The sequence below is a fragment of the Artibeus jamaicensis genome, unplaced genomic scaffold, assembly GCF_021234435.1.
Source record: "Artibeus jamaicensis isolate MK-2021 breed Jamaican fruit bat unplaced genomic scaffold, CSHL_Jam_final scaffold_847, whole genome shotgun sequence".
In the NCBI taxonomy this organism is placed as follows: domain Eukaryota; kingdom Metazoa; phylum Chordata; class Mammalia; order Chiroptera; family Phyllostomidae; genus Artibeus; species Artibeus jamaicensis.
The window spans coordinates 13,263,998-13,289,618 of NW_026522057.1; the positions used below are offsets into that span (position 1 = coordinate 13,263,998).

The following is a 25,621-nucleotide window of genomic DNA, read 5'->3' on the forward strand; positions in this document are numbered from 1 at the left end:
CCAGGTCCCCACGGCTGAAAGGCAGCTCTGTGACCCTCGAAGGTCTCGGGATAAAGCCCCCGCCTGAGGAAGTGCCCCAGAGGCCCAGCAGGAGGCAGCAATAAGCCAGAGTCCCTTTGAACCACCTCTGCAAATGGAAGGTCCCCGAGTCTCCACCATTTTATGGACGGGAAACAGATGCCAGACAAACGCCTAGGCTCCTGACTCCCGGCCCAGGGCCCTCCCACTGCCCTGGGCAGCAGGGGCAGGTGCGCAAGCCCCAGTCAGGCCAGCCAGACACACACAAGGCTGCTCTGCGGCATTCAGAGAGCACGTTTATTTACAAAGCACTTTACAAATACCAGCTTATGCCTCCCCACAGCCCCCTGCGAGGTAGGTCAGTAGTCATATCTACAGTTTACAGATGGGGAAATAGAGGCACGGAATGGGGGTGTGGCCTGCCCTCTTTGAAAGACAGTTTCCCACCCACCCATCAAAAACCAAAATAAACAAAAAGCATTGATCCTCCCTCCCAGAATATACCTTCTTCCTCTGAACTCTAAGGGCTGTGAGCAACCCTGACCTAACAGCGCCCTCTCCCCATTTGGCAGCCTGATCAGGAGCCGAGGAACCTCGATGCCAGGGGGCTGTAGTTCAAACTGCCACTGGTCCAGGCTGGGCAGGACCCAGCCAGTGAGGCCTGAAGGTTCTAGGCAGAGGGGACTAAGGTTATGTCTCATTCTGCAGATACTGGGTCAGGCTGGGAAGGAGCCCCATGTCGGGCACGGCAGGGATGGGCAGATCCCGCAGGGAAGCTCAGAGCACATGTCAGGGAAGCGGAAGTGGGAAGGATAGTGAGCAAAATAGCCCAGGGGCTGCAGGGGGCAGCAGTCGGGGGTGGAGGGCTGCAGTTCCCCCTGGGGAACCTCAGTCTGATGTGCCCACTAGCAAACCAGGGCAAAGCCCAGTCTCCCCAGGACCTTCAGGAGCTGGGCCAGATGGGATTCTAGATGCCAAGACCCAGTGCACTCCCAACACGTGTCAGGCCACGCAGGGTGGAACCCTGGCCTGGTATACACTGCACCAAGGGTGGGGACACAGTCAAGGGCCTTGAGCCTCGGTCCCCTAGAGCAGGCAGTTCTGAGTCCCTGTCACTCTGCCAGGCAGTGCCGGGCCCCTCAGAACAGGCCAGCACCCTATACAGGTGGGCTGGGCTGCAGTCTTGCTCGGCTGCTCCTTGGCCCCCCGCCTGCCCGTGGGACATGGCAAAAGGGCCTGCCCACAGCGGAAGGCAGCACCAAGATGGCCCGTCATCCACTCCAGTGGTCTCCCTGTAGGGCTGTGGTTGAGCAGAGTTGGGGACGCAGGTCTTCCTCGTCATTCCGGGATGACAGGCCTGGTCCTGAGTGCACAGCGGGTGCTCCGAGCCAGGGGCCCCCGCTATCTTGACTCCAGCCCCTCCAGGTACTCCAGGGCCATATCGTAGCAAAAGTGGTACTGATCCTGGGGACAGGGAGAGAGGGGACCATGAGCTGGCCCCTCTCTAGTACTGGGGAGGGAGGGCAGGCATGAGACCTGACCCATCTTTGAGGAGAGGAGGGAAATGGGGTCACATTTTGGCACCACAGGATTAATTGTGAGGAGCCCAAGGTCCAGTTGCAGGGACCAGGTACAGGAGAGTGGGTGCCGAGAGGCCTGGCTGGGCGTGAACCAGGGAGTTGGAAGTAGCACGGGGAACATGGCACCTCACCAGGGTCTCCACCATGTTGGGTTTGTAGTTCCTAAGCGTTTTGGCAGCAAAGAAAACGTCCACCAGGCTGTGGCAGCGAATCATCTCCAGGACCGTGGAGCAGGCGCAGAAGGTGCCGCTGCGGCCGCCCCCATTTCTAAATGAGACAAAAAAGGTTGCGGGCAGGGCTTGCAGTAGGAGGCCGAACTCCAAGGTAAAGGGCAAGGCCAAGGTCTGGGAGCCCAGAGGTGAAGGGTGGGGCCAGGGAACCCAGAAGGGAGGGGCAGAGAACCTAGAAGTGAACTGCACAACCAGGCGAAGGGGGCGGAGTCAGACGCTAAGACTGACATCCCAAGCGGAAGATACCTAGGAAGACAAAGCCTCCAGGAGAAACAGCGGATTCCGAGAGAAAGGAGAAAGGATTGCTCCAAGAGAAAGAAGTGAGACACACAGCAATGGAGGAGGGCCGCGGGGCAGCAAGCAAACCCCAGAGAGCAGAATGGAAAATGAACACTGAGAGTAGCGGTCACTCCCAGCAGGGCGGACCCAGATACAGCTTGAGTTAGACCCTGGCCCATCCCTGTCCCTCTGCTTCCTCTGCTCCCTGTAACTCAGGGGGTGAGGTACCGCCTGGGAGACAAGGGACTAGGCCGGCCCTCAGCCCCGGTCTCTAGGAGTCTCTCCCACTAGAAATGAGAGCCCCGGAGAGCCAGGCAGGCCTGCTCGACTTGGCTCCCTATCCCTGCATCCAGGATGCCCAGACCCACAGCACACAGGGAAGGGCAAGTCTAAAAGCGTGAAAAAGTGGGGGGCAAAGAGTGGCTGCACCCAGACATGAATGAACATGTGAATTATGAGTGGGGCATGTGAACAAATGAATGAATGAGTGAAAAGATTTATGTGAACATTCACGAGCAAGACCAGAAATCCACTGGCTTAAAAAGTGCACTATGGTATCACAGGACTCTGACAGGACTCTCTAATTAAATTGGTAAAGTCCAACATCACACAGAGTGCTGGATGGCTCAGGGTTAAGTCCACACCCTGGGAACTGACCGGGATACTCTAGGGAAGGCAGGGTCAGGCCATCTGGGAGCCCAGGGGCTCTGGTGCCCACTCCCACGCTGGACCTCTGCCCCTGGCCCTTGGGTCCCCGACCCCTCCTGCTACCCAAGGCAGGGCCAGCACTCACAGGCAGTGCACGACAGTGCGCCCGTCCCCACTCTCCGCCTGCCACTTGTCCACCTCGGCCAGCAGGCGCAGGAAGGCCTTCTTGGAGTCAGGTGTGTCCCGGTATGCGGACCAGCGCAGGAACTGGAAGTGTCGCACCAGCAGGTGCCCCTCCTGCAGCTGGGGTGTGGGGGTGGGCAGCCAGTGAGGGGACATGAGCTCCGGTTACAAGGCCCCCAGTGACCTGAAGGCCATTACAGACCATACCATCACCCCACTTCTCACCTGGGGCTCCCAGCTCACTCACCCTGGAGATGTTCTGTACCCGGAAGACACGGGCCACCAAGTCTTCGTCCGCTGTGCCTGACACGAACTCCACCTCCATGAGGCCATACTGCTGCCGGCCCGGCTCTGGCCAGTACTGCAGGCATGGCTGGCGGCACAGGCACAGAGATGGGGGCTGAGCGGAGCCTCTGGGCGGCTGCCACTCACACCCGCCCCCAAGCCTCCACACCAGCCCTGGGACTCCCACGCACCCTGGCCCCCTGCCCTCACTCCAGACTCGTCTTCAGAGTTCCTCACTCTCTGCATTCACCCACGAGACTGCAGTGCACACCTGCCCTGGTGCACTCTGCACAGACACGCTCACACTTCCTCAGGAGCACACACACCTACAGGAGGCTGCCTTCTTCCAGGGACCCATCCCAGCAACCCCTGCCCCCGGTCTTCTCTCGCACTGCTTCTGCCTTCTGGCATCCGCTCAGAGGTGGGGTGTCCCTGAAGCTGCGACACAGCTCAGCCCCCGCCCGAGTCCACTCTGTGGAGTCAGGGTCCGGCACGTGTCCCCCTCCAGGCCACAGACTCCAGACGGCAGAGGGACAGGAGGCACGGGCCCCACACATACAGGCACAAGTGCTCCAGGCTCGCCGACCCCAGGCCCCAGCGTCTAGTCTCAGCTCTTCCTTTATCTGGGCCCCAGTTTCTCCATCTGTGAAATGGCCCAGCTCCTCCCAGACAACACCGTGCTGCATCTGCTTCCCTCTCTGACTACTCCCTGCAGGGAGAGGGTGCTACCTTCCTCTTTTTGCCTGGGGTCCCAGCAGCCGCTTGCATTCAGGCCTTTGCACATGCTGCTCCTTCTCCACAGATCGCTCACCTTGCACTTCTTCGCCCAGTTAACTCTACCCTTCCTGCCCATCTCAGCTCAAATGTCACATCATCTCCCCCAGGAAACCCTCTCGGAAACATCGTCCCACAGGCTCCTGTGTTTCTGCTGTCTCTGTCGGGTTTCGTGACTGTTCCCCCTGGACCGTGAGATCTGGGAGGGCAGCATGTTCTCTGTCTCCCCAATGCCCATGGAGGGCCTGGCAGGGAGCAAGCTGCGGTAAAAGGTGGCTGAATGAAGGAGCAAATGGGTGACCTGTGAATGATGTCCCTGTGGGCCTCCCTCTGGGTCCCTTCCCTCCACCTGAGCAAGGGTAGGTTCTTGCCACATAGGATTCCCTTCAGATCCCTGCCCAGGGACTGAGGTTCATTACCCTGCAGCCCCGGGTCATTTATGCCAAGTGCCTGGCTCATAAAGAGCCTCGGGGACAAGTCTTCTCCGGGCGGCCACTAAGAGGATGTCATGCTCATTCCTCCTGGTCTCCTGGGACAGGGAGCAGGGGAGGGAGGAGCACAGGGACCTAGGGGATATGGCCATGAGGGGGGCATGCTGGGCGCCTGCACTTCCCGGGAGCTTCAGTTTGGGGAGCCCCAAAAGGAAATGGGGCGCCCCTCTAGCTGAAGTCACTGAGCCAGAATCAGGACCAACCTCAGAGGTGACTGTCACCCTCATCGCCTTCATCCCTGCTATGCACCAAGAGGCCACCGTGTACTAGACATGGCCCAGCACTAAGCTCCTACATACTCTGACATGGTCCTGACAATAACCCCATGAGAGATCAGATGCTGGAAGATCCCCATTTCACAGAGAAGGGAACTGAGGCTCAAACAGTTTCCTAGACGGAGCAGTCAGAAACTGAGGGGGCTCTTTACTCTGCCCTGAAGGCCCCCGTGATGGGCAGGTTACTTCAGGGACTGGAAAAGCAGAGGCTCTGAAAGGAGGCAGCCCGGAGTAGGGGACACGGATCCGCCACTTCGCAGCTGTGACCTTGGGAAAGTTGCTTCACCTCCTTGGGTCTGAATTTCCTCACCTGAAGCCCACAAGTGCAAAGCAGAGTCCCTGACACACAGCAAATATTTAATAAAAAGCAGCTATTTTTCTCTAGTCCGGCAGACAAGGAAACCCAGGCTCTGCGAGAGAGCACGACCTGACGAACATCACTCAACAAAGATGGCAGAGCTGGGATCCAACCCGACTTTCCGGACGTGCCCTTGAACACACAGGGGCCCTGGGCGGCAAGCGGGGCCCTCACCCAGGCGGAGTTGGACTGGTGCAGCTGGTTGAGCATCACGATGGAGGTGCACCCATAGTCGTAGACCAGCCGCCAGAAGTCGGGCGTGGTGCTCTGCAGCGGGTGCAGGGTCACGATGAAGGCCGCGCTCCGTGTGTAGCTCTGCGGGGAAACCGGGACGCAATGGGGCCCGTTCACCACCACGGCACAGCCCGACGACCCCTGCCACTGGCTGACCCTCCCCCACCTGCCCACACAGCTGCCCGCCACAGGACCAGGCTGACTCCACTGGCCCTTCACAAGTTGGCCAGTGCACTGAGGCCTGAGTTGGCAGGCTGAGCCCCCAGGCCTCTCCAGGGTCCAAGTCCACGGCTCCCAGGAACTAAACAGCAGAAGGCTCCCAAGTGGGTGGCAATGGAAGCTGAGGCCTGCTAGACAGAGGCTGGCCAAGCTTGCTCCCTGCCTCAGGGCCTTTGCAACTGCTATTCCTATTGCCTACAACAAATTTCCCAAGTGTTTACATTACTCTCTCCCTCACTTCTCCTAGTCTTTGCTTAATTGCCACTTCCTCAAAAAGGCCCTCCCCAACCCTTCGTCACATATAGCCACACAGAGCCCCAGCCTGTGTGGCTCATTTGATTGGAGCGTAGTCCTCTGGACCAAGAGGTCGCAAGTTTGATCCCCGGTTGGGGCACATTCGAGGGGGCAACAGATCCATGTCCCCTCTCACATTAATGTCTCTCTTTCTCTGTTTCTGTCCCTCTTTCTCTAAAAGCAATAAAAAAATGTTCTTGGGTGAAGATTAAAAAAAAATAGCTATGCACACAGGCCTCCGAAACCCACAATAAATATTCCTTCTGCCGGGTTGACTTTTACAGAGATTACCAGCATCTCACATTCCACTGCATATTTGTTTAATAACTGTTGCAGCCCTTTCCCCAAATGCAAAGTTCAAGAGACCAGAGACTCTGGAGTATGGTCTGTACCCAGCAGCCGATTCCTACCTGGGGCCAGAGACCCAATGGGACCCTCCCCAGCTCAGAGGCACTCAGGACCCTCGGAGAGCCTGCTGTCCAGCCCAATGTGCCGGTGGGCACACTGAGGCCAAGGGGTGGGCTGGGAGGGAGGTCACAGATTCCTAAGTCCCCACCCCTAACTCTCCAGCACTCAGGCCACCGCCCAGGACCCTGGCCCCTCAGCGGGCACAGGCACACCCACACCCACGCATCCCTGCAGGCTGAGTGACAGTGGCTGGTGGGCCCCTCTCTGGCCATTCCCTTCAGTAGCTGTGGCAATGACTCCCCTTGCCTTCAGCCCACAGCAGGAAGCCCTCGGGAAGCAAGTATGGGAGCTTTCGCTCTTTAGAGAAACCCCACTGTCCCCTGTGCTGTTCTGTCAAGGGACTCCAGCCAGGAACCAGGCCCCCTCTCCCGCAGACCTGCTATGAGAAAACCTCCCCCTCCATGCGGAGGGACATCCAGTGGTTGACAAGCCTGGCACCGACCTACTTGCACACGCTCCTCCCACAGCGAGTTTTAGGACAAGGACGGAGCTCAGCTCAGCCCCTTCCTCCTTTTCTCTGGGCCAGCCTGTCCTCAGGTGTGCGATCAACCACTCCTGCCGCCACCACACGTGCAGGCCTGTCCCTGAGGGGAAGGGGACGGCCTGGGGCTGTGCAGCTGTACCCGGAACAAGTCTGCCTGATTCAGGGGTGAAGGAGCAACTGGACCACTTGGCCACATGCCAAAAAAAGTCACTTTCTCCAGTGTGATCAGCTTTTTTTTTAAAGGTAACATGTTGACCTCCACCTGTTTGTCTCCCGCACCCATCTCTGGACTGGTTCCCATTTGGGAGAGGAAAGGGGCGATGCTCACACTCTTCCCAGCTCAGACAGCAGCATCTTGGAATCATTCATTGGGCCCAAAGGGCCCCCATTCTGCTTGCAACACCCAGTGAAGGAGGTGGAGCCCCCTGAGCTGGGAGCAGGGAAGGGGCTTCTAAATGGACCTTGAGCCCTCAGACCAGGCCGGGGTAGAGCCAGGGAACAAGTCACCATCCTGGGCCATGTCACAGGGAAGAAAGACTCCAGGTTCAATCTCCCCAGGACACGCTCCCCTGGCTCCAGACGTGAGGTCTCAAGTCCCGCCCCCGAACTCTCCCATCCTCCCCCAGACTCTGTGGGGCCTGATCCCGCTGACTGCCATACCGGGGCTCCGCCACTCGCACCCCTGCTCAGGCCGAGAACGCCTGAGTAGGAGCACTGGCTTTGATGGCCTGAACGGAAGCTCACTGAGGACAGAAGGGTCACCCCAGAAAGGGCAGAGGGTCCAGAACCAGAGCCTTCAGCTCTGCTCCCTGGCTCCTGGACCTCTCCAGATGCTGTGGGGGTGGGGGAGTCCCAGAGCCCACCCCGCGCCCGAGCCCTCACGTCCGTCAGGGCCGCGTTGATGTAGTTGTTGGGGTCCCCGTCGGTGGAGATGAGGAAGGGCAGGCAGCGGTCAGGCGGCAGGACGTCCATGCTGCGGTTCTTGTCCCGGTTCCGGGGCAGCAGGGCGATGCTGCACTCCTCCACGTCCAGCGGAGGCGTGACCGAGTTCAGCGTCTACAGGCAGTGAGAAGACGAACGGGCTGACAGCCAGTGCTTCCTGGACCGCCGCACAGCCCCACGAAGGAAACTGGGCTGGGTTATTAACCCCATTGTACAGATGGAGAACCCAAGGTCCAGGGGGGGGACAGAGGGCACGGACCTGGGCTCCCCGTCTCCAGGCCACACAGAGCCCGGACGGAGCTCTGGAGACTGGAACTGCCTCCTCGCCACCCGTGTAAACTGAGCCTCATTTTCCCTCAGCCGCACAACGGGACAGTAACATGCCTGCCTGAGGGGGCTACCGGGAAGATGAAGTGAGATCACGTGCAGAGCCCAGGAGACAGAAGGCACAGAGATGACCATTACTAGCTCGTCGGGTACGTTCCAGGACACAAGCCCCGAGAGCGCGCATCTCCCACAAAGCGGACTCCAGGGACTTGGAAGGGGTAGTCACCTTCCTTGGCCACAGCCCTGTGTGACCAGAACTCAATTCCAGACCACCTGGCACGGCAACAAGCTAGGGACCCTGGATTCCTCTGTCTCTTGCCTTCACGACTCGTGCATCCTGACTCATGGGGGTCTCAGTTTCTTTCTCTCCCCTCACAGTGGATCCCCAGTCTCTCATGATCCCCAGAACCCAACCTCCCTCTCTGGGAACCATTTCCTGAGACACCACTCTGTGCTGGCCTAGAGCACCAGGCAGCCGGAACACATGCTCCTGAACTCTGGCAGGAACCCTGGAATGGAGAGCACATCTGGGCTTTCTGCTCACCTAGTGACCACACTCTGGACCACTGCAAAAGTACCTTTTCCCAGTCTCCTGACAGTAGAGAGGATGTGAACCTAGCCCTGCTGGGTACCAGGGGGTGGGTCTAAGAATGAAGCCAAAAATAGAAAAGAGTGGAACCAAAAACAGACAGAGACTGTGTCTTGACATCATTATCTGAGCACCCAGATCCAGCCATAACTGAAGCTGCACCATCTTCAATCTTTTCAGTTACAAGAGCCACTGAGCTGGATTTTTATTACTTGCAACCAAAAAAATCCTGATGAACATGAACACTGCAAAGCCAATATTACCTATCCATCTTTTCTAGATGAGAAAACTGAGGTCTGGAGAGGTACAGTGAGTGTTCAAGGCCATTCACAGCTCTTAACTAGATAAGTCAGGATTTGAACCCAGGTTTATCAGACTTCAAAGTCTGGCTCCACGGCACTTTGATGTACCTTCTCCACTGTCTCAAACTCCTTCCTAATAGCCCAACTCTGACTCTTTCAGCACTGAGGACCTCCAGTGCACACACACAACCCACGCCCACATGACCACACACCCATACACCTACACACACGTGCTCACAGCCCACCTGGAACTCTTCCCGCAGCTGGGAGGAATTACTCTGAGGGTCAATACGGATCATCTCTTTGTAGGTAGCCTTGAATTCGCTGACAGGGATGGTGGTCTCCCCACACAGGCAGGCCTCCAGGATTGCATCATGGATGAAGATGTACTGCTCCTGGAACAGGAGGTAAGAGCACGAGGAACCAGGAGGGGAGGGGACTAGAAGCTGGAGATTTGGGGGGTGTGGCAACAGGAAGTAAGCTCGAGATTGAGGTGTGGGTCCTGATGTGGAGTCACTTGTCTCATATTTCATCCCTACAACCGCCCTGAGAGAAACTCTGAAGGTCAGGGGACACCCCAGGGTTGCCTCCAGTGAAGATCCATGTCCAGGCATGTGTTGAGTGCAGAACCTATGACCTTGGCTGGCTGCTAGTTGACCTCACCCAGCTGCTAGTTGACCTCACCCAACAGAACACAGTGGAGCTGAGTCTGCGAGACCCTGAGAGGCTGGCTGACCAAGTTCAGGGATCAGAAAGAACAAGGGGAAATTCTAGGGAGGGGAAGAGTCTAAGGACACCCTTCGGACACCAGCTTCGGGCTCCCACATGGAGCAGGGGACAGAGGCCTGTGTCCCCTACCTCAGTCTGGATCATGTTGACACGCCGGGAGCAGAGGGTCTTCACGCAGTTGTAAATGTCCACGACACCCTCACACTCGGCCATGTCCAGCATCACGTCCAGAACGATGTAGCAGCCTGTGCGGCCAGTGCCCGCGCTGGGAAGAGAATGGCCCAGGCCAGGTCAGGGGCTCGGGGAGGGAGCCCAGGAACAAAGGGAAGAAAAGAGGGGCCCTGGGGCACCTGGCCAGGTCTACACTACGCAGGGGATGAGGGGCAGAGAGACCCCTGCCCCGCAAGGAGGAGCCAGGGAGAGGGCTGCTGGAAGAGTCCTGGACAAGCGTGAGAGGACAGAGCGGGGCATGGGCCTCGGGGAAGGAAAGGAGGAAAAGGGAGGGGAGAACGCAGAGTGAAAATTAGCAGCTTCGGTGGGAGGGAGGCACAAAGGCGATGCCCGGAGCTTACTCCGAGGCTGTTCTTGCTCCGGGATATTCCTCCAACCTCCAGTCTCCTGCACGTCCCTCAAAGCCACCCACACACAGACCCACTCTCAACCCTCAAAGCAGACAGCACGCTTTTGAGTCCCCGGAGCAATCTGGACAGACTTTTATTAAAACCCCCTTCCTGCTGGGTGATTGCTGGTCTCGTGGTTGTCTCCCTAACCCAACTCATCGAGAGCTCGGCTATGTGGGATCCATCCCTGGGGCCTTCATGCTCAACACAGGTGAAGCAAATTGGGGGGGGGGTGGGCAAAGATGACGCCAAGACTTCAAGATTGAAAATAATGGTATTACAGTGGGTCCCCATGTCCTGCTGGTGGGAGCTAACTTAGTACGACCACTGTGGAAAGCTGGCGGGGTCTTTACTAAAACACAGACAGCAATCTACTCCTACACATGCACCCCACAGAAAAGTGTGTGTGTGTGTGTGTGTGTGTGTGTTGGCCAAGGGACATGCCACAGAATGTCCTTACAGCGCTACTCACAGGGCTCAGAACCGGAAGCCACCCAAATGCCTACCAACAGCAGAACCGATTAACACGGCGGTTTATTCATCCAGAGGGAGAAGATACAACAGGAAGGGATCTTAGGAGCGCAAGGTTGAGGGGATGAACTCGGACAGGAGAGAGCACCTGCAGTGCAACCCCAGGGAGACAAAGTTCGCAAACACGCGAAACCGACCGACAGTGCGAAGTCAGGGCAGCGACCGCTCGGGGTGGGGCCCGCAGGGCTCTGGGGGCCTCCGGGACCTGGTGACACACCTGGACAGCGGTGGTGCTGGTTATTTCACAGGTGTGTTCAATTTGTGAAAATTCATAAAGCTGTATATACACGTGTACACCTTGTGCGTTGTAAGTGTATTACTCATGGAGGAAGTTTTAGTCTCAAAAAACAGCATTTTTGTAAAGAGGCCCAGGGAAATCCAAGAGGAGCCGGTGTGCGGGCTGGCAGTGCGGGCAGTGGGGTGAGTCTGCTCTGTGGCACTGGGGCAGCGACAAGCCAAGCAGTGGAGCCCTGGACTCGTGGGTCCAGACGCCTTGCCGAAGCCACGGGGTCAGAGGTGAGGCTCCCCAACGGGACAGTGGGGGCGGGAACAGGACAGGGCACGGGGCCCCCACTTAAGAGGGAAAAGGAAGATACAGAGTCAAAGAAGAAGCAGAGCAGAGAGAGGAAGGCAGCTGGGGTCACGGGACCCACCCAAGGCAGGAGTCAGGAGAGGAGGGGGTGAAGGTCAAAGCCACAGAAGGTGAGAAGGCCAAGGAGCAAGGAAAGGCCCTGGGTTTGGAGAAAAGAGAAGGCGAAGTCCTTCCCAGCTGAACTTGATCTTGCCTGGTGCCGCCAATCTCAACCCCTCTATGTCTCCTGTGTCTCCTTGGTATCTGGGCCAGGGTCTTGGGAAGCACATGAGGGTGCCAACCTCAGAGCCAAAGTTCAAAGGGTAAGGGCCCCCTGAAGGTCATTCTCTCCTGTCCTCTGCTTCTAAGTAGGATGAGCCCAAGCCCAATCTCCCATATAGACTTTGCACCCACCCCACCCCCAGCTTCTCTTCTCCTGGGGGTGCCCAGAGCCCCACCTGCAGTGGATGACCACGGGCCCGGCGTCAGGCGGGGTGGAGGCCTTCACGCGCCGGATGAAGGCCAGCAGCCCCGTGGCATGGTAGGGGACGCCGTGCTCCGGCCACGCCGTGAAGTGGAACTGGCGGACCTCATGCCGGGCAGAGTAGCCTCTCTGGGGAGACGACAGTAAGCACAGTGAGTCACTGCCGGCGTCTGCTGGACACTTGCTGTGTACCAGGCACCATGACGAGCATCGCCCCACAGGATCGCAATCAATTCCAATAATAAATGTAGGCGTAGGTGTTACTGTTCCCTGTACAGGGAGGAAACTAGGGCTCACAGAACAGAAACCCCTTGCCCGAGGTTCCTTACTGCAGACCTGGGCCGGGGTCTGCCTGACGCCTGCACCTGCACCGTCAAACACCGACCTCCGACACCAGGTCGCTGTTAGCCCTGGGAGGTCACAGCAGCTCTCTGGCTCGTCTACAGGGGGAAAGTGTCTTTTCTGAGGCTCTTACAGTGAATCAGGTGGGATCATGGACAGGAGGGCTTGTCCAATCACTGGCCGGTGGCTTCTCATCAGTGATAGAACCACTCTGGGGCTCACCTGCTTATCTGTAAAATGGGGCTACTGGTAAATGCCTCACCCTACAGGGCCTTCCGGGGCTGATACATATGTGTCACCTGCTCAGCAGCATCCGGCACAGAGTAAGACCCACAAGTGACTACTGTCATCATCTACAGTATCTCAACTACCTTTCAGCATCGCCAGCAAAAACAGCTTCCTGTCCTATCACGCTGCTCCCAGCAGGTCCCAAGAAAATGCCTGGTGGGAAGGCAGCAGTGCCCTCCTCCCCTCCTGCTCCTGGGCTGGGGGAGGTGGGCGGGTGGGCTCTGCCTCACCCCCTCAGACACCCCAAGTCACCAGGTGACAGGAGACTCACCCGCTCCAGGGCAAAGGTGCGCACAACGTATTCAGCTAGAGTCTCTGTCTTCACCAGCGTGATCTTGATGTCCCCGTACATGTCCGAGTCTTCCGGCCAGTACCTCGAGCATTTCACCTGCAGTCCCACGGGGCAGGCTCAGTGGGCCCTTCACTGCACCCTCGGGCCCCGCGCGCCCTCACCCCACGGCCCCGCTTACCCTGCCCACTTCCACCAGCTTGGTGATCATGACAATGCTGGAACAGTGCTCCTGCCACACCAGGCGCCAGAAGTCGTAGACCATCTCGGGCTTCGGCCCTGGAGGCGCGGAGGGCGCTTGTCTCGGAGGCAAGGCCTCCGTCCATGGCCAGCACCCCATCGCCCGGCACCACCATCCCAGGCCAGGCAGCTCCTGAGTCCCAGTGGGGGCTTCGTGCACATGCCACTCAAACCCCACCAACTGCCAACATGTGCCCAGAGAACCCCGGGGATGGGCAGTGTCAGGGAGGGCCTGGCTGGGGACCTCAGTCATCTTGAGTGGGACCTAGGAGGTACAACTGGAGGGCCATGGCACAAGTCTCCAGAAAGGATGGACAAATGGACAGTCGGGGGGGCAGGAGAAAGACAGCCAGAGGGACCCAGGTGGCCCCCAGACTAAAAGGCACCATCCACAGCCATGGGGACTAAGCCCCTTCGCATGCTCCACCTCAGGGACGGACAGATGAACAGGGAGCTACAGACGGCCCGGGCACATCGGGGGACACAAATGCAAGGAGGGTGGAGGCTGACAGCCAGATTCCAGAAGATACAGCCAGACTGGGGCTCAGAGAGACAGACGGACAGACAGACACAGAGGGAGACAGGGAGTCAAGCCACTTGGTAGGGAAGATGGAAAGGTGGCAGAAGGCACTCAGCACAGCGGGACACACGGGGGGCACGTGGGCAAAAGTGGCCGATACCTTGAGTGGCTATGAAGTGGTTTGACCTGTGGTAACCCTGGAACAGAAGAAGAGGGAGCAGTGAGCCCCCAGGGAGGAGCCCCTTGCTCGCTCGGGCCTCCTCCGCCCTCCTTCCCCAGAAGCTCATCCCCACCCCCAGAACTGCCCCACCCAAGAGGACCTGCTAACCAGGTGACCCTGTCCTCCCAGTCCCCAAGCAAGAAGGGAGGAGCAGCGGGGACGCCAGTGTATTGGGTCTAAACCCATTGTTGCTGTGTGGCCCCAGGGAGGACATGACTCCTTTACAGGCCTAGAGGATCTCCCCATCCATAAAACCGGGACAATTATCCACAGTCTGCTGACAATCCGGCTGCTGTTTGCAGAAAAATAAAGCCAGGGTGACCCTTCTCTGTCCCCAAAGCCCCAGAGGCCCTGAGCAACCCCAGACCCTAGGCTGGGTCCTGTCAGCTGTCCCAGCCCTAGTCCCTCAGCCACCCTCCCGGCCCCCTCTCAGCCACCAGAGCCTGGGGGCCTACAGGAAAGCGTCAGGTGGGGAGCAAATGAGCACACAGGCCACACAGGTTCTTAAGTATTTTCTTAAATCCTTAAAATCAATAATAATAAAATTGAGACCTTATTTATTATGGCCACATACTGTGCTAAGCACTTTGCCTGAATTATCTCCCACAAAAGAGGCCAAGAACTACTTCTTCCTCCATTCCCACTGCCCTCAGGCACGGCAGAGAAACTGGCCAGACCCCACCCCCGCCCCAGGGCCACAGCTGCCCCTGAGGCCCCGCCCCAGCGAGACAGGGCATCACCAGGACGACCTGGGATTACAGCTAAGAAATACTGCAGAGCAGGTGCAAGAGAAAAAAAAAACAAAACAAGGTCAGCCACTTGCATGAACTTCACGCCCTCAATACAGCTCCTGGAATTCCCCTGCCCCAGGCCCAAGGAGCCCTGGAATCAGACTGCCAGGGTCCAAACCCTGCTCTAAGGAGTGCTTGCTAACTGTGTGCTCTTAGACAAACCATTTCATTTCTCTATGCCTCAGTGTTCACATCTGTAAAATGGGAAATGTTGCAGTATTTATCTCCTTGGGCTGCTGTGAAATAACCTGTCAAGGGCTTGGCACTGGGCAAGCAGTGTCAATATTTACTTAATCAATAGCAGCTGTTCTTATTACTACTGCTTCAAAAGTCAAAGAATATCCTTCACATCCAAAGTATGAGTGTCAAGAATCTCTGGGGCAGGAGGAGGTTTACTGTAGAGGTTAAGAATCTTATCCCTGGAGTCAAGTTGACCTAGGTTCCTGTAACAGCCTCACCAAGTGCAGAGCGTGCTTCTCAGCCTCACGCATGCACACGAATCCCCAGGGGTCCAGTTAAAAGGCAGATTCAGATGCAGAAAGTCTGGGGCGAGGCCTGGGGATTGCCAGCCACCTCCCAGGTGGTACTGATGTTGGGCCTCAAAACACACGCTGAGTAGCCAGACCCTCAGCCTCTCTAAGTCTCTGTTCTCCTCCGCATTTGATGATAACAGTAAGAAACACATCTCAGAGAGCCTGCTGTATACCTACATGCCACTCTCATGAAAATGACCAGAACGTAGTCAAAGACACAAACAATGAAAAGCCTCCCAGACGTCCTCAGTGCTCACCGCTGGGACTTCTCCAGGTTTGGCCGAACGCCCTGCCTCTGCCTCCCCAGCCGCTGCCTCTGCTCCAAGTCCCCAGCCAAGCTGCTGGGCTGCTGCACCACGGGGGTCGGAGGGGAGGGCCCAACAAAGGTGCTCTCGGTGCTGCCCTCCCCCCGCCCACCCCCAGTGCTGGGCAAGCTGGCAACAGGCTTCCCACCTAAAACCCATTTTCCTGAGAATCCCACATGAGAGCAAGAGCCTCTTCTGATTCCTCCATCTCACACCATGCCAGCACCCACTCATGCGCTAGTCAGCAAATACACCTTTTTAAACAGATAACCCACGATATTCGCTTACTCCCTCTTTAACTGCATCTTGCGTTATGGCAGAATTATATTACATAGAGGACAGTGGAGTCGAAAGTTTAAAACAATCGGATTTAAAGGCAGATAAGGAATCCACCTTGAGCAAACCTGCTTTAGAGACTGCATTACAGAGCACTGGTCCTCACACGCCAGGGCATCAGCGTGTCCTAGGAGCCTGACGCTGGGGCAGACCCCGCCCCTCCCTGCAGCCTCCGAGTGGGGGACACTGGAGGACTGACCACCTGCGTTGTGGGTGAGACCCCCTGGGCACCCTGCTGCTCCCCAGAGGAAAAGCACCACCATCTCGTGTTAGGACTGAGGGCTCAGGCTGGGGATGAGGCCCAGCTCCACGCGGTGGTGAAAGTCACCTAACTTTTCTAAGTCCCCGTTTTCTCATGTGCCAAACGTGGGTTCCCGCCTCACAGGGCGCAGGGAAGACGATGACGTGCCGTGCTTAGGTGCCCGCACACAGCAGGCGCTCGGCCAACGACACTGATGTCGACCGGGGCTGTTTCTTAAGAGAGTGACAGCAAATAACCGAGCGGGTGGGACTGTGTGTTGTGGACGGGAGGAGAGCGACCCATGCTCGTCACCTCCAAGTGGAGGCACGGGGACTGAGTGCGGCCACCACACCTGGTGGGTCTAACGCCCCGTTTACAGTTGGGAGCCTCACACACCAACCGCGGTCAAGCGCCCTGAACATAAGGGGATGTGTGGGGGCACCAGGGCAGTCACTGGTCACCTCCGGCAGACGGGGCCGCGGGGAACTTTCACTTTACTGAGGCATCTCCACAGTGTCTGGCAGTCTGATAATGAACCGTATTTTTGTGATCATAAAAAAGCAAAAAAAAAATTTTTTTAAGGAAAAAAGGAGATAAAGTGGAAAATGCAAACAATCCCATCAGGCATCAAATATTATTAAAATATATATATAAATAAAATCAGAAGATCATTAGATAAATTTGGAAGTTTCTTAAAATAGTTTTAAAAGGCCCCAAAATGACACAATTAAAAAAAAATAGAATACCCAAACTGCTCTCCAAAATTAAACATTTCAAATTAGGGTCAAATGGAAGGCAAAATAGTTGGGGAGGAGTTTCAAGCAAACTCATCGTGAAGGGATTTGAACTCCAGGGAAACTCGTTTCCGGGAGACTGACCTTGGCTGTCCGGCCTCCTTGAAAACCCTGACTCCCAAATGGCAGAGTCAGGGCGGCAGGTCAGCCTCCCCACCCACCCTCCCCAGGTCCCCTGAAGAAGGTGTGGCTAAGGAGGGGACTCCTGGAGCACAGGGGGTAGGGACAAAGGTGACTAAGGTGGTAGCGGGCCTCACGGGGCCTCGGGACACACCCCAACGCCGCTGCCCGTCTCAGGGCCTTCACAGCGGACGTCCCGTTCAGCGGACGACAGGAGGGACCTGCGGACAGTGGGTTAGTGTCGAAGCATCAGCGCTGGGTGGCCCCTGGCCAGGTTGCTAAAATGGACGGTTGGTGCTGGGCACACAAGTGACCGGAAAAAGGGACAGAGACTGAGAGAATCTGAGATACAGCCAGTCAGACAGACAGGAGGGGGAGGAGGAGGAAGTGGAGGCAGGGAAGGGGAGAGAGATACTTACTTCACGGTTTATCCGAATCTTAGTGATTCCAGTGAGGAACAGTACAAAGCAAAAGAGACAGATATTAGGCCAGAGGCAGAAGGAGGGGGACAGAGCACAGGAGTGGCCAGAACGGGCGATGCAAGTGGGGGAGGCAGAGTGGAGACGGGTGGGCCGGCTGGGGCCAGGGAGGGGTCAGTGGCCTATCCCCGTGGGGGCCCAAGAAGAAGCCAACTGGGACCTTGAGGAGACCAAGGAGAGGCCCCCTGTCACCAAAGCTGCTTCAGTCTGAGATGCCAGGCCCTGCCCACATCCCAGCCAGGAGAGAGGATGGGAGGTGGCGGACAAGGCAAGGAATTCTGGGAAATAGGGGTGGACTGTCGGGCCCCCAGGAGGGGGTGAAGAAGAGGGAGAAGAAGGTCATCTCCAGAATCCCCAACTACCCCTCCTCCTCCTACACACCTCAGGCCTTTGCTCGTGCTCCTCCCTACCTGGGAGGCCCTTCCCGTTCCTCCTCAGCCACCCAGAGCCAGCTAAAGCCCTCCTTCGTCCGTGCAGCCTACCACTGCTAACCGTGACCTGACTGACCGGCTGTGTGACTCCAGCAAAGCCCTTCCTCTTCCCGGCCTGTGCTTCCCTATCCTGGAATTACTTGACCTGTGTATATATAGTGAAGGATACTTCTGTGTCTCCCTCCCTGGAATTTAATGCTCTGGGAAAGCAGGGACCATGTCTGTCTTGTCCACGTCTGTGTCCTTGGTGCCCAGCACAGTGCCTAGCATGTCGCAGCTGCTCAAAATACCTCTGACGAACGAACAAACGACTCTCTCCCAAACCTGGCCTCCTGCAGCTGAGGGAGTCCGACCAGTGTCTTGTCTCCACCTCCTCCATCCTTGGGGAACAGCCTCGTCTCCTCCTCTTTGCACCCCTGCCCGGGCCTCCTGGCTGCCTGCCCTGTCTCTGGCCCTCCCTCCGGTCCACCCAGACCTGGTGGCTGCAGTGACGGTTAGCAGCAAAGGCTTTGGAGACTCAGACAGGCTGAGATTTGCATCCTTCTTGGCCATGCACTGGCTGTGTGACCTGAGAGAAGTAGCTTCACCTCTCTGAGCCCCAGTTTCTTCACCTATCAAGCGAGGTCATGATGCTAACTACCTCATAGGGTAGTTGTAGGGATTATATGAAACTAAATATTTGGTATAAAGTGCTTAGCACAGTGCCTGGCATATCACACATGCTGAATAAATATGAGTTATTATCCTCAAGTTCTACCCGGATCCCAGTTGAACGCTTTAACAACGCCCTGGCGCCCCTAGGGAAAGGCTCCTATTTCCTAAAAACTGCCATTGGAGTCCTTGGCAGTCCAGCCCCTGCCTATCTGCAGCCTCACTGTGTGTCATGAGAATCCCAGCTCCAAGCCTCTCAGCCCCTTACCGAGAGGGGATCCTCCTCACAGCTAGGCCTAGCTGCCTACCCTCTTCTCTTTATTCTGCTTCACGGAAGCCCCCCCATCTCTCAGGCCAACCCAGAAGTCTGCAGGAACCTTCCTGGTGACTGCCGCCCGCTCTGTCCTCCCCTGCTCTGAACTGCCTGGCCCTGATGCAGGAGATGGGGGCACTCAGAACCCAGCCATCTGAGCCCCCACTCATCCCCTGGCAGGTTTCGGCCCTGCCTGGACAGGGAGCCTGGAGTGGGCGGGGCCAGGTCGGCAGAGATGACGGGGGTGAGGCACTCACGTCTATATAGTTGGCGTTGATGTAGTCGGCGTCGGGGTCTCCCAACATCGGGTGCAGCTTCACTCGGTGCCGATCATCTGGAAACACAGAGCAGGTAGCCATGGGGCACGCAGGGGCTGAACCGGGGAGCACGGAGTGGGGGCCGGGGGAAGGCTCCCTGGACGCCAGATGTGAGGCACAGGCAGGGCAGCCGGGCACTGACCACTAGGATCTGGGGACCACGAGGGGCAGGGCAGGCCAGTGGTTTGAGTGTAGACAACGGCATCGTGAAGGCCAGAGGTCATGTGCTGCTCAGACAAGTATTAGCTGTGTGACCTTGGGCAGGGGGCTTAACCTCCTGAGCCTCAGCTTCCTTACCTGTAAAGTGGGTTATATATCCCCCTTCACAGGATTGAGAGGAAGTAAGGTAACAAGTGTAATGCTCACCACATGGCTGGGCGCATGGCAGACCCTCAATAAATGGCTCACTCGGGCTGCTCTCCCCTTCTGGGAGCCCCTCCCACCCACTGCCCCCGACCCAGGCCCTTCCCCAGGACTCACAGGCAGGCAAGGGTTCCTGCCGGCCACCCTTGACCTTGTCCTTTTTCTTTGTGGCATCCCAGCCTTCAAAGAAGCTCTGCCAGAAGGGAAAGTGGAAGTCGGTGGGGGAGAGAAGCCCCTCCACTCATAAGACCCCTGTCCTCTCAACAGGATGCATTGGGACCAGGATGAGGGCCATGCTCGGGGTGAAACCTGCAGCCTGAGATAAAGCCACCGTGAATCCCTTCGCCAGCTTGGTTCAGAGCCGAGCAGTGTGTGGGGAGAAAAGTGAGAAAAGGGAAAAAGAGGAGCAGACTTCAGAGACATTTTAGAATGAGAATCAGGTTTAGGTTAAATCAGGTTGACTTGGGAAGAAAGTCAAAGTGAGGGTCAAATTCAGATTAGGATAAGAGTGGCATCAGAGTCCAGACAGAGGTAGGACACGGGACTCAAGTCAGAGTTCAAAGGGTGCTCAGATGAGAGTTGGGGTTAAGTTTGAGGTCAGGGTCAGTGTGGTGGTCAGGTTCAAATGCAGGATAGGATAAGGAGCATGATCAGGGTCCAGATAGAAATTACAAAACGATTTGAGGGCTGATTTCAAGTCAGGGTTAGGATTTGAGTGAGAAACCAGATTAAGTCTGAGATTAGGATCAAGATCAAGGTCAAAAAAATTGGAATGAGTTGGGACTGTCAGAACCAGGGTCCACTGGGACGGGGCTGGGGGTCGGCAGGGTCAGGGTCCACATGAGGAGCCAGACGCGGCCCTGGTGGGGTCCTGGCTGGGCTGGGCCCTGCACCTCGTACTCCTGCTTGAAGCCATAGCCCTCAGCCGTCTTCATCTGGTTGATGTGCTGCAGGAGGTCGGCCACACGCACCGCAGGATGCAGCTGTCCCGTGTGGTACGGGGATCCCTTCCGGCCACACGGGCGCCGCGGTGAGCCCCCCAGAAGGCTGCTGGCTTCAGTGACCACACCCCCACGCTGGTCCCCTGCAGTTGGAGAAAAGGAAAGGGTTTCTGACACACGCAGGCCCCAGCCTGGGGAACCGCAGCGGTCACCAACCTTTCTGGCACCAAGGACCGGTTTCATGGAAGACAATTCTTCCATGGACCGGATGGGGGAGATGGTTTCAGGATGATTCAAGCGTGTTACATTCAAGCCCACCTCCTGCTGTGTGGCCCAGTTCCTAACAGGCCGGGACTGCTACTGGTGCACAGCCTGGAGGTTGGGGACCCCTGGACTAGCGGGGGGAAGGGAGCACAGGCAGGGAGCAGTACTGGGCTGTTCACTGGAGCCAAGCAGCCCAGCTAGGCCCACCCGTGTGACCCCGGGCCAGTCCCGTCCCTACGGCATCTCTGTTTTCCCATCTGTAAAATGAGCAGGTCAGATCATGTGACCTCCGAGGGCCCTCCCGGCCCAGCCCGGCCTGATGTAGTCCCCTCACTCCATCCCACTTCTCCTCAATCAGGACCACCCCTCTGTGACTTCTCTTGAGATGCCTCCATGGGGCAGAGCCCGTGACAGTCCCCTCCTTCCTCCCCCTCTTCCGGGGAACAATCTGGAAAACTGACAACTCCCAGCAATTACCCCCATTCAAAGATAAGCAAACCCCAAAATTAGTTGTTGAGGCCACTGCCTCTGTGGATTAATGAGAGGCACCTGAATAGAAGCATTTATCCTGCATAAGCATTTCCATTGTCAGCCTGTGCAGCGGTCTCAGCCAACCAGGGAAGAGGGAGAGAAAACTGTCCCCTCCCCCAAGACCAACCCACTCCCTGACCCTTCTGGTCAGCCCCTCCAAGGACATCCCAACCTGTCCCTGGTATCAGGACCTGGAACTGAGAAAACAGCCCACTCAGCCCCACCCACCCTCGGACACTGCCTCCCACACACCTGCTGAACCCTCCTCTCCCTCCCGTCCTGGGTAAGGCGAGGGGGTTCCCACAGGCCGACCCTCTGCCTTTCTTACAGCTGTCCTCTGCCCAGGTCTGAGCTGGCAGGGGAGAGTGGGGCACTCCCAGTGGGGCCCGCATGCCGGCCTCCATCCACCCCTCACACATGCTGTTCCCTCGGCCTCCAGCGCCCTTCCCTCCTGCTTTTGCCTGGTGAACTCATACTCATCCTTCAGATCTCGGCCAAAATGGCCCTCCTTCGGGGAGCCCTCTCTGGTGCCTGGCCTCTAGTTCCTACTCATGACTAACTAACCGAATGAAAGCCGGAGCACCAGGGCAGACCCCTGGGCAGCTGGGCTTCCCCGGCCACCAACGCCTGTCCCTTCACACGGGGAGCCTGCCGGGCCCTGCGTGCACCCTGTCTTCCTGCCCACAGTGCGAGGGCTGGCCCCAGGTGGAAAGGCAGCTCAAAGTGGGGCCCCATTAGAAAGATGGCGAGAAGGAGGCCAAGGGGGGGTTCTCTGTTCTAAGGAAATCCTTGAAATTCTGGCTTAAAAAAATAAGTAGGCTTTTTCCCCCTATAAGACCTGCTAGGGCTTCCAGCACGGTAGCGTGCATTTTAGATCTCTGAGAGATGGGTGGAAAGAGCGATGTTCCGCCCCACCGTCTCTCACCAAGGACAGCTTTTGTGTTTGTTTCATGAGACACCCTCAGGGAACACGGTGCAATGCGGCGACCAAGGGGCAGGCTCAGGAGTCGGGCCCCAGATCGCACCCCAGCCCTGCATGCGACCTTAGGGGTGTTACTTAGTCTCCCCAAATTTCTGTTTTTGCACGTCAGATGGAAAAACTGTTACTCTCCAATAGCATGATGTACACATTAAGTGAGATAATGCACACAGAGCCCCAGCACCTGACACACGGTGAGCACCTGCAGAGGCAGCTATTGACCTGCAAGGAGTTTCCAGAAAAGGGAGGAGCTCCCTGAGGCTCGGGGAGGCGGGACAGCTGGCTGAGAAGAGGAGGCCTTTCTGCCTCAGCCCCTCTCCGCCGGCCCACGACCTAAAGAGCACCCGCAACAAACACACAAAGACAGGGATTTCGAGAGGAAGCCGTTCTGCTGGCTTGGAGGACTCGGGGACGGGGGGTCCTGGTGCTGGTTGCGGAAACCACGCTAGCAGCTCTACAGAGGGCTCTCCAGGTGGGGAAAGGGCTCCAGGAAGTGGCAGGAACCCAGGAGCTCGTCCAGGAGACCCCGAAGGACTAGCAGCCCTGACGCATCCTCACAAGTAGGCGTGGGTCAGCTTGATGGGTGAAGACAAGCAAAAATCCCACCTGGCTGAGATCTGACTGGAACCACGGCCAAACCTGGACGGCCTCCAGCTGAGCCTGAGAGAGACACAGGCTGTTCTACAAAGGCCACCACAAGACAACAGGATGAAAACCAATGACGTGGCCAAGAGGACCCTCCATGTCCTGGATCCAGAGATGACAGGTCCCTGGCTCCCCTTGTCTATAAATTCCCATGGGAATCCACACACACGTCTCCCTCTCTCTCTCCTCCCTCCCCCACACACCCTCCTCGCCACCCCCACCCCAAGGACCAGCTTGCCCACAACTGGCAGCCCCACCATGAAGGTGGGGCATCTTGTACAAGTAACCACTCGGCGGCTGATGTTTTGTGGAGAGGGCTGAGGACTGAGAGAAATAAACACCAGGTCCGGAATCAGAGAGGCCTGAATTCAAATTTAAGTCACCTGATCTCTCTGGGCCTTAGTTTCCTCATCTGAAAATGAAGAACCTCAGACCTTCCTCGAACACAGGCCCTTTCTTTGCCCTATTCCCATCTGCTCCCTGACAAAGACAGGCCCCCGATGATACAATCTAGTAGCACGCTGTAATTTCCCTTCACTGTAAGCAATTAGCATAAACTTTAAAGAAATGCAGGCTGTAATGACAGCTAACAATAACTAACATATTGAGTGCTTTCATGTGCCTGGCATGATTCCTAATGTCATTTACTCCTCAGTACATCCCCATGAGGTAAGCACTATCGTTATCTCCCCGTCCAAATGAGGAAACCCAGGCCTGGAAGGGTCAAGCTGCTTGCTCAGGAGGCGGCAGCACTAGGACCCAAGCTCAGGCCCCTCTATGGTCCACCCTGCTTCCTCTGTTTCACTCTTCCTGATAAAAGGACATTTGTGGTGACGAGAGAACCTGGCACTTATTTGACAAACCATTTGGCTGGAACCCACCGGCACCCACGGGGGTCAAGAGCTCCCAATGGACAGGGCCCAGAGGGTGTGAGGGTTTTCACAGGCAGGACTTCAGAGACACCAGGGGCACATGCCAACATCTCGGGAATATCCCAGCCGGCTTCTTCACAGCCGGCCTGCCACCATTTACTCAGCATAATAAGTCCCTATTTTAAAATTCACATACCGAGGAGGCATCAAAATCCACATGGCTTTCTGTTCTAAACCACAAAAATCTGGCCTACCCTGTTGGGAAAAGAATAGAAGAAAGTGGAGGCTAGACCAGTGCGGGGCCTGGGGAGACGGGGAGGAGGCTCGGAGACCCACCTCGGTCCCGGAAGACACCTGGACCTCCCCCGCCGTCACGTGTCCACCTGCGCCCTGCCTCCCGCCTCAGCGCCCACTCCCTTCAGACAGTCGGTTAAATCTGATCCGTCCCAGCCGAAGACCGGCCACCCTGCCCAAAGGTGTATCTTCTCAAATTGCTGGCAGCACTAACTGTCCCCACCACCCGCATGGCCATTAGCCTGGTGCTGCCTACCCTGGATCCGCCTTGTCTCCCCAACCCATCAGCGAGTTCCTTGGGAAGAGAGCCCAGGCTTCCCGCCTCTCAGGTCTCTCTCAACAGGACACAGAAGCAAGACAGGCGCCGCCATCACCCTCACCTCCCCCCAATACTACTTAAGTTTTTGGCAAGATGAGATCTCTCCTTGTTTCCCTTACAGGCCCACCCACGTGCCTTTGCACATGCCGGGGCCCATCCACGGACGCCCTTTCTTCCCCATCTCTCCCCATCCAGGTCCGACCCCCTCCTCAAGGCGCAGGACGGTGTGTGCCAATTCCTAGTGTGTACCAGCACCAGGAACAGCGGCCCGCAACTCAGAACGACCCACACTGCAGCCCTGGCTACGCCACTTCCCGGCCGTCAGGCCAGACAAGCACCTTTGGAGCTTCTGTTTCCTCATTTGGGTTTGTTGTTTTTGTGTGTGTGTGTGTGTGCGTGTGTTAATGTTTACAGCAGAACAGCCCCAAACTGGAAATACCCTAAACATCCATCCAAGGATGAACGTGTAGCTTGAAGGGTTGATAACAGCCACCGTGCACGGCCGTGGCGGAAATTTGTGAGGGAGATCACGGAACATGATGAGTAAGTGCCTATCGGCGAGTTTGCAAAGTCAGATAAAATTGGACAAGTTCCTAGACAAATTTAACGTGCTAAAAGTGGCTGGAAAAAAATAGAGAGCTTCAATAATCCTTTACTCCTTTAAATAGAGTTAAAAGTTTAATTTTTTTTTCACAGAGAAAACAACAGAGAGAGATTGTTGTGCAGACAAATTCCATTGAACTTTCAAGGAGCCGGTTATTCAAATCTTCTGGGATAAGGAAAAAAAGAAAAAAGACCTCAATGCATTTTGGAAGGCTAACAGAATTTTGATATCAGAACCCAGAAAAGACAGCACAGAGAAAGAAAAATTATAGGCCAATCCCACTCAGAAACCCAGCTTTAAAATCGCGAACAATATTGTAATTATACTGAATCCAAGAATACGTAAAAATGTAATACATCACGACCAAGCTGAACTAGCTCAGGACTTAAAGGTTACTTTCACACTGGAAAAGCTAAAAATGTCACTCACCTCATTAACAAGCTAAAGGGGAAAGAAATGACAATAAGGCAGAAAAAGGGATTTGATAAGTTTAATGCCCATTTAAAATAAAATCTCATAGCAAACTAAAAACCGAAGGAACTTTGTTCATCTGGTAAAACATTTCTACCAAAAACTCCAGTCAACTTCATTCTCAGTGTTTAATGTTGTATGTACACCTTTTAAAATCGGAGAAACATGACAAGGATCCCTGCTACAACCAATCCCGTTCAACACCAGGGTTCC

The 25,621-nt window shown here is 56.4% G+C and overlaps 1 protein-coding gene across 4 annotated transcripts in view; it reads right to left on the bottom strand.

Moving 5' to 3' along the window:
• Window positions 1-300: 300 nt before the first annotated feature.
• The window catches only part of PTPRU (protein tyrosine phosphatase receptor type U), a 75,860-nt gene continuing 50,539 nt past the window's right edge, over window positions 301-25,621 (bottom strand). For all 4 annotated transcript variants that reach the window (XM_037149284.2, XM_053660412.1, XM_053660410.1 and 1 more), the window contains 15 exons: window positions 20,382-20,572; window positions 19,606-19,681; window positions 19,066-19,142; window positions 13,755-13,791; window positions 13,016-13,113; window positions 12,817-12,933; window positions 11,890-12,044; window positions 9,839-9,974; window positions 9,226-9,375; window positions 7,703-7,876; window positions 5,296-5,436; window positions 3,186-3,311; window positions 2,901-3,058; window positions 1,730-1,865; window positions 301-1,482 (listed from right to left, as the gene is read on the bottom strand). In XM_037149284.2, coding sequence (XP_037005179.1) covers window positions 1,420-1,482; window positions 1,730-1,865; window positions 2,901-3,058; window positions 3,186-3,311; window positions 5,296-5,436; window positions 7,703-7,876; window positions 9,226-9,375; window positions 9,839-9,974; window positions 11,890-12,044; window positions 12,817-12,933; window positions 13,016-13,113; window positions 13,755-13,791; window positions 19,066-19,142; window positions 19,606-19,681; window positions 20,382-20,572 — 1,835 coding nt within the window. In that variant the 3' untranslated portion in view covers window positions 301-1,419. The remainder of the gene's footprint in view (window positions 1,483-1,729; window positions 1,866-2,900; window positions 3,059-3,185; window positions 3,312-5,295; window positions 5,437-7,702; window positions 7,877-9,225; window positions 9,376-9,838; window positions 9,975-11,889; window positions 12,045-12,816; window positions 12,934-13,015; window positions 13,114-13,754; window positions 13,792-19,065; window positions 19,143-19,605; window positions 19,682-20,381; window positions 20,573-25,621) is intronic.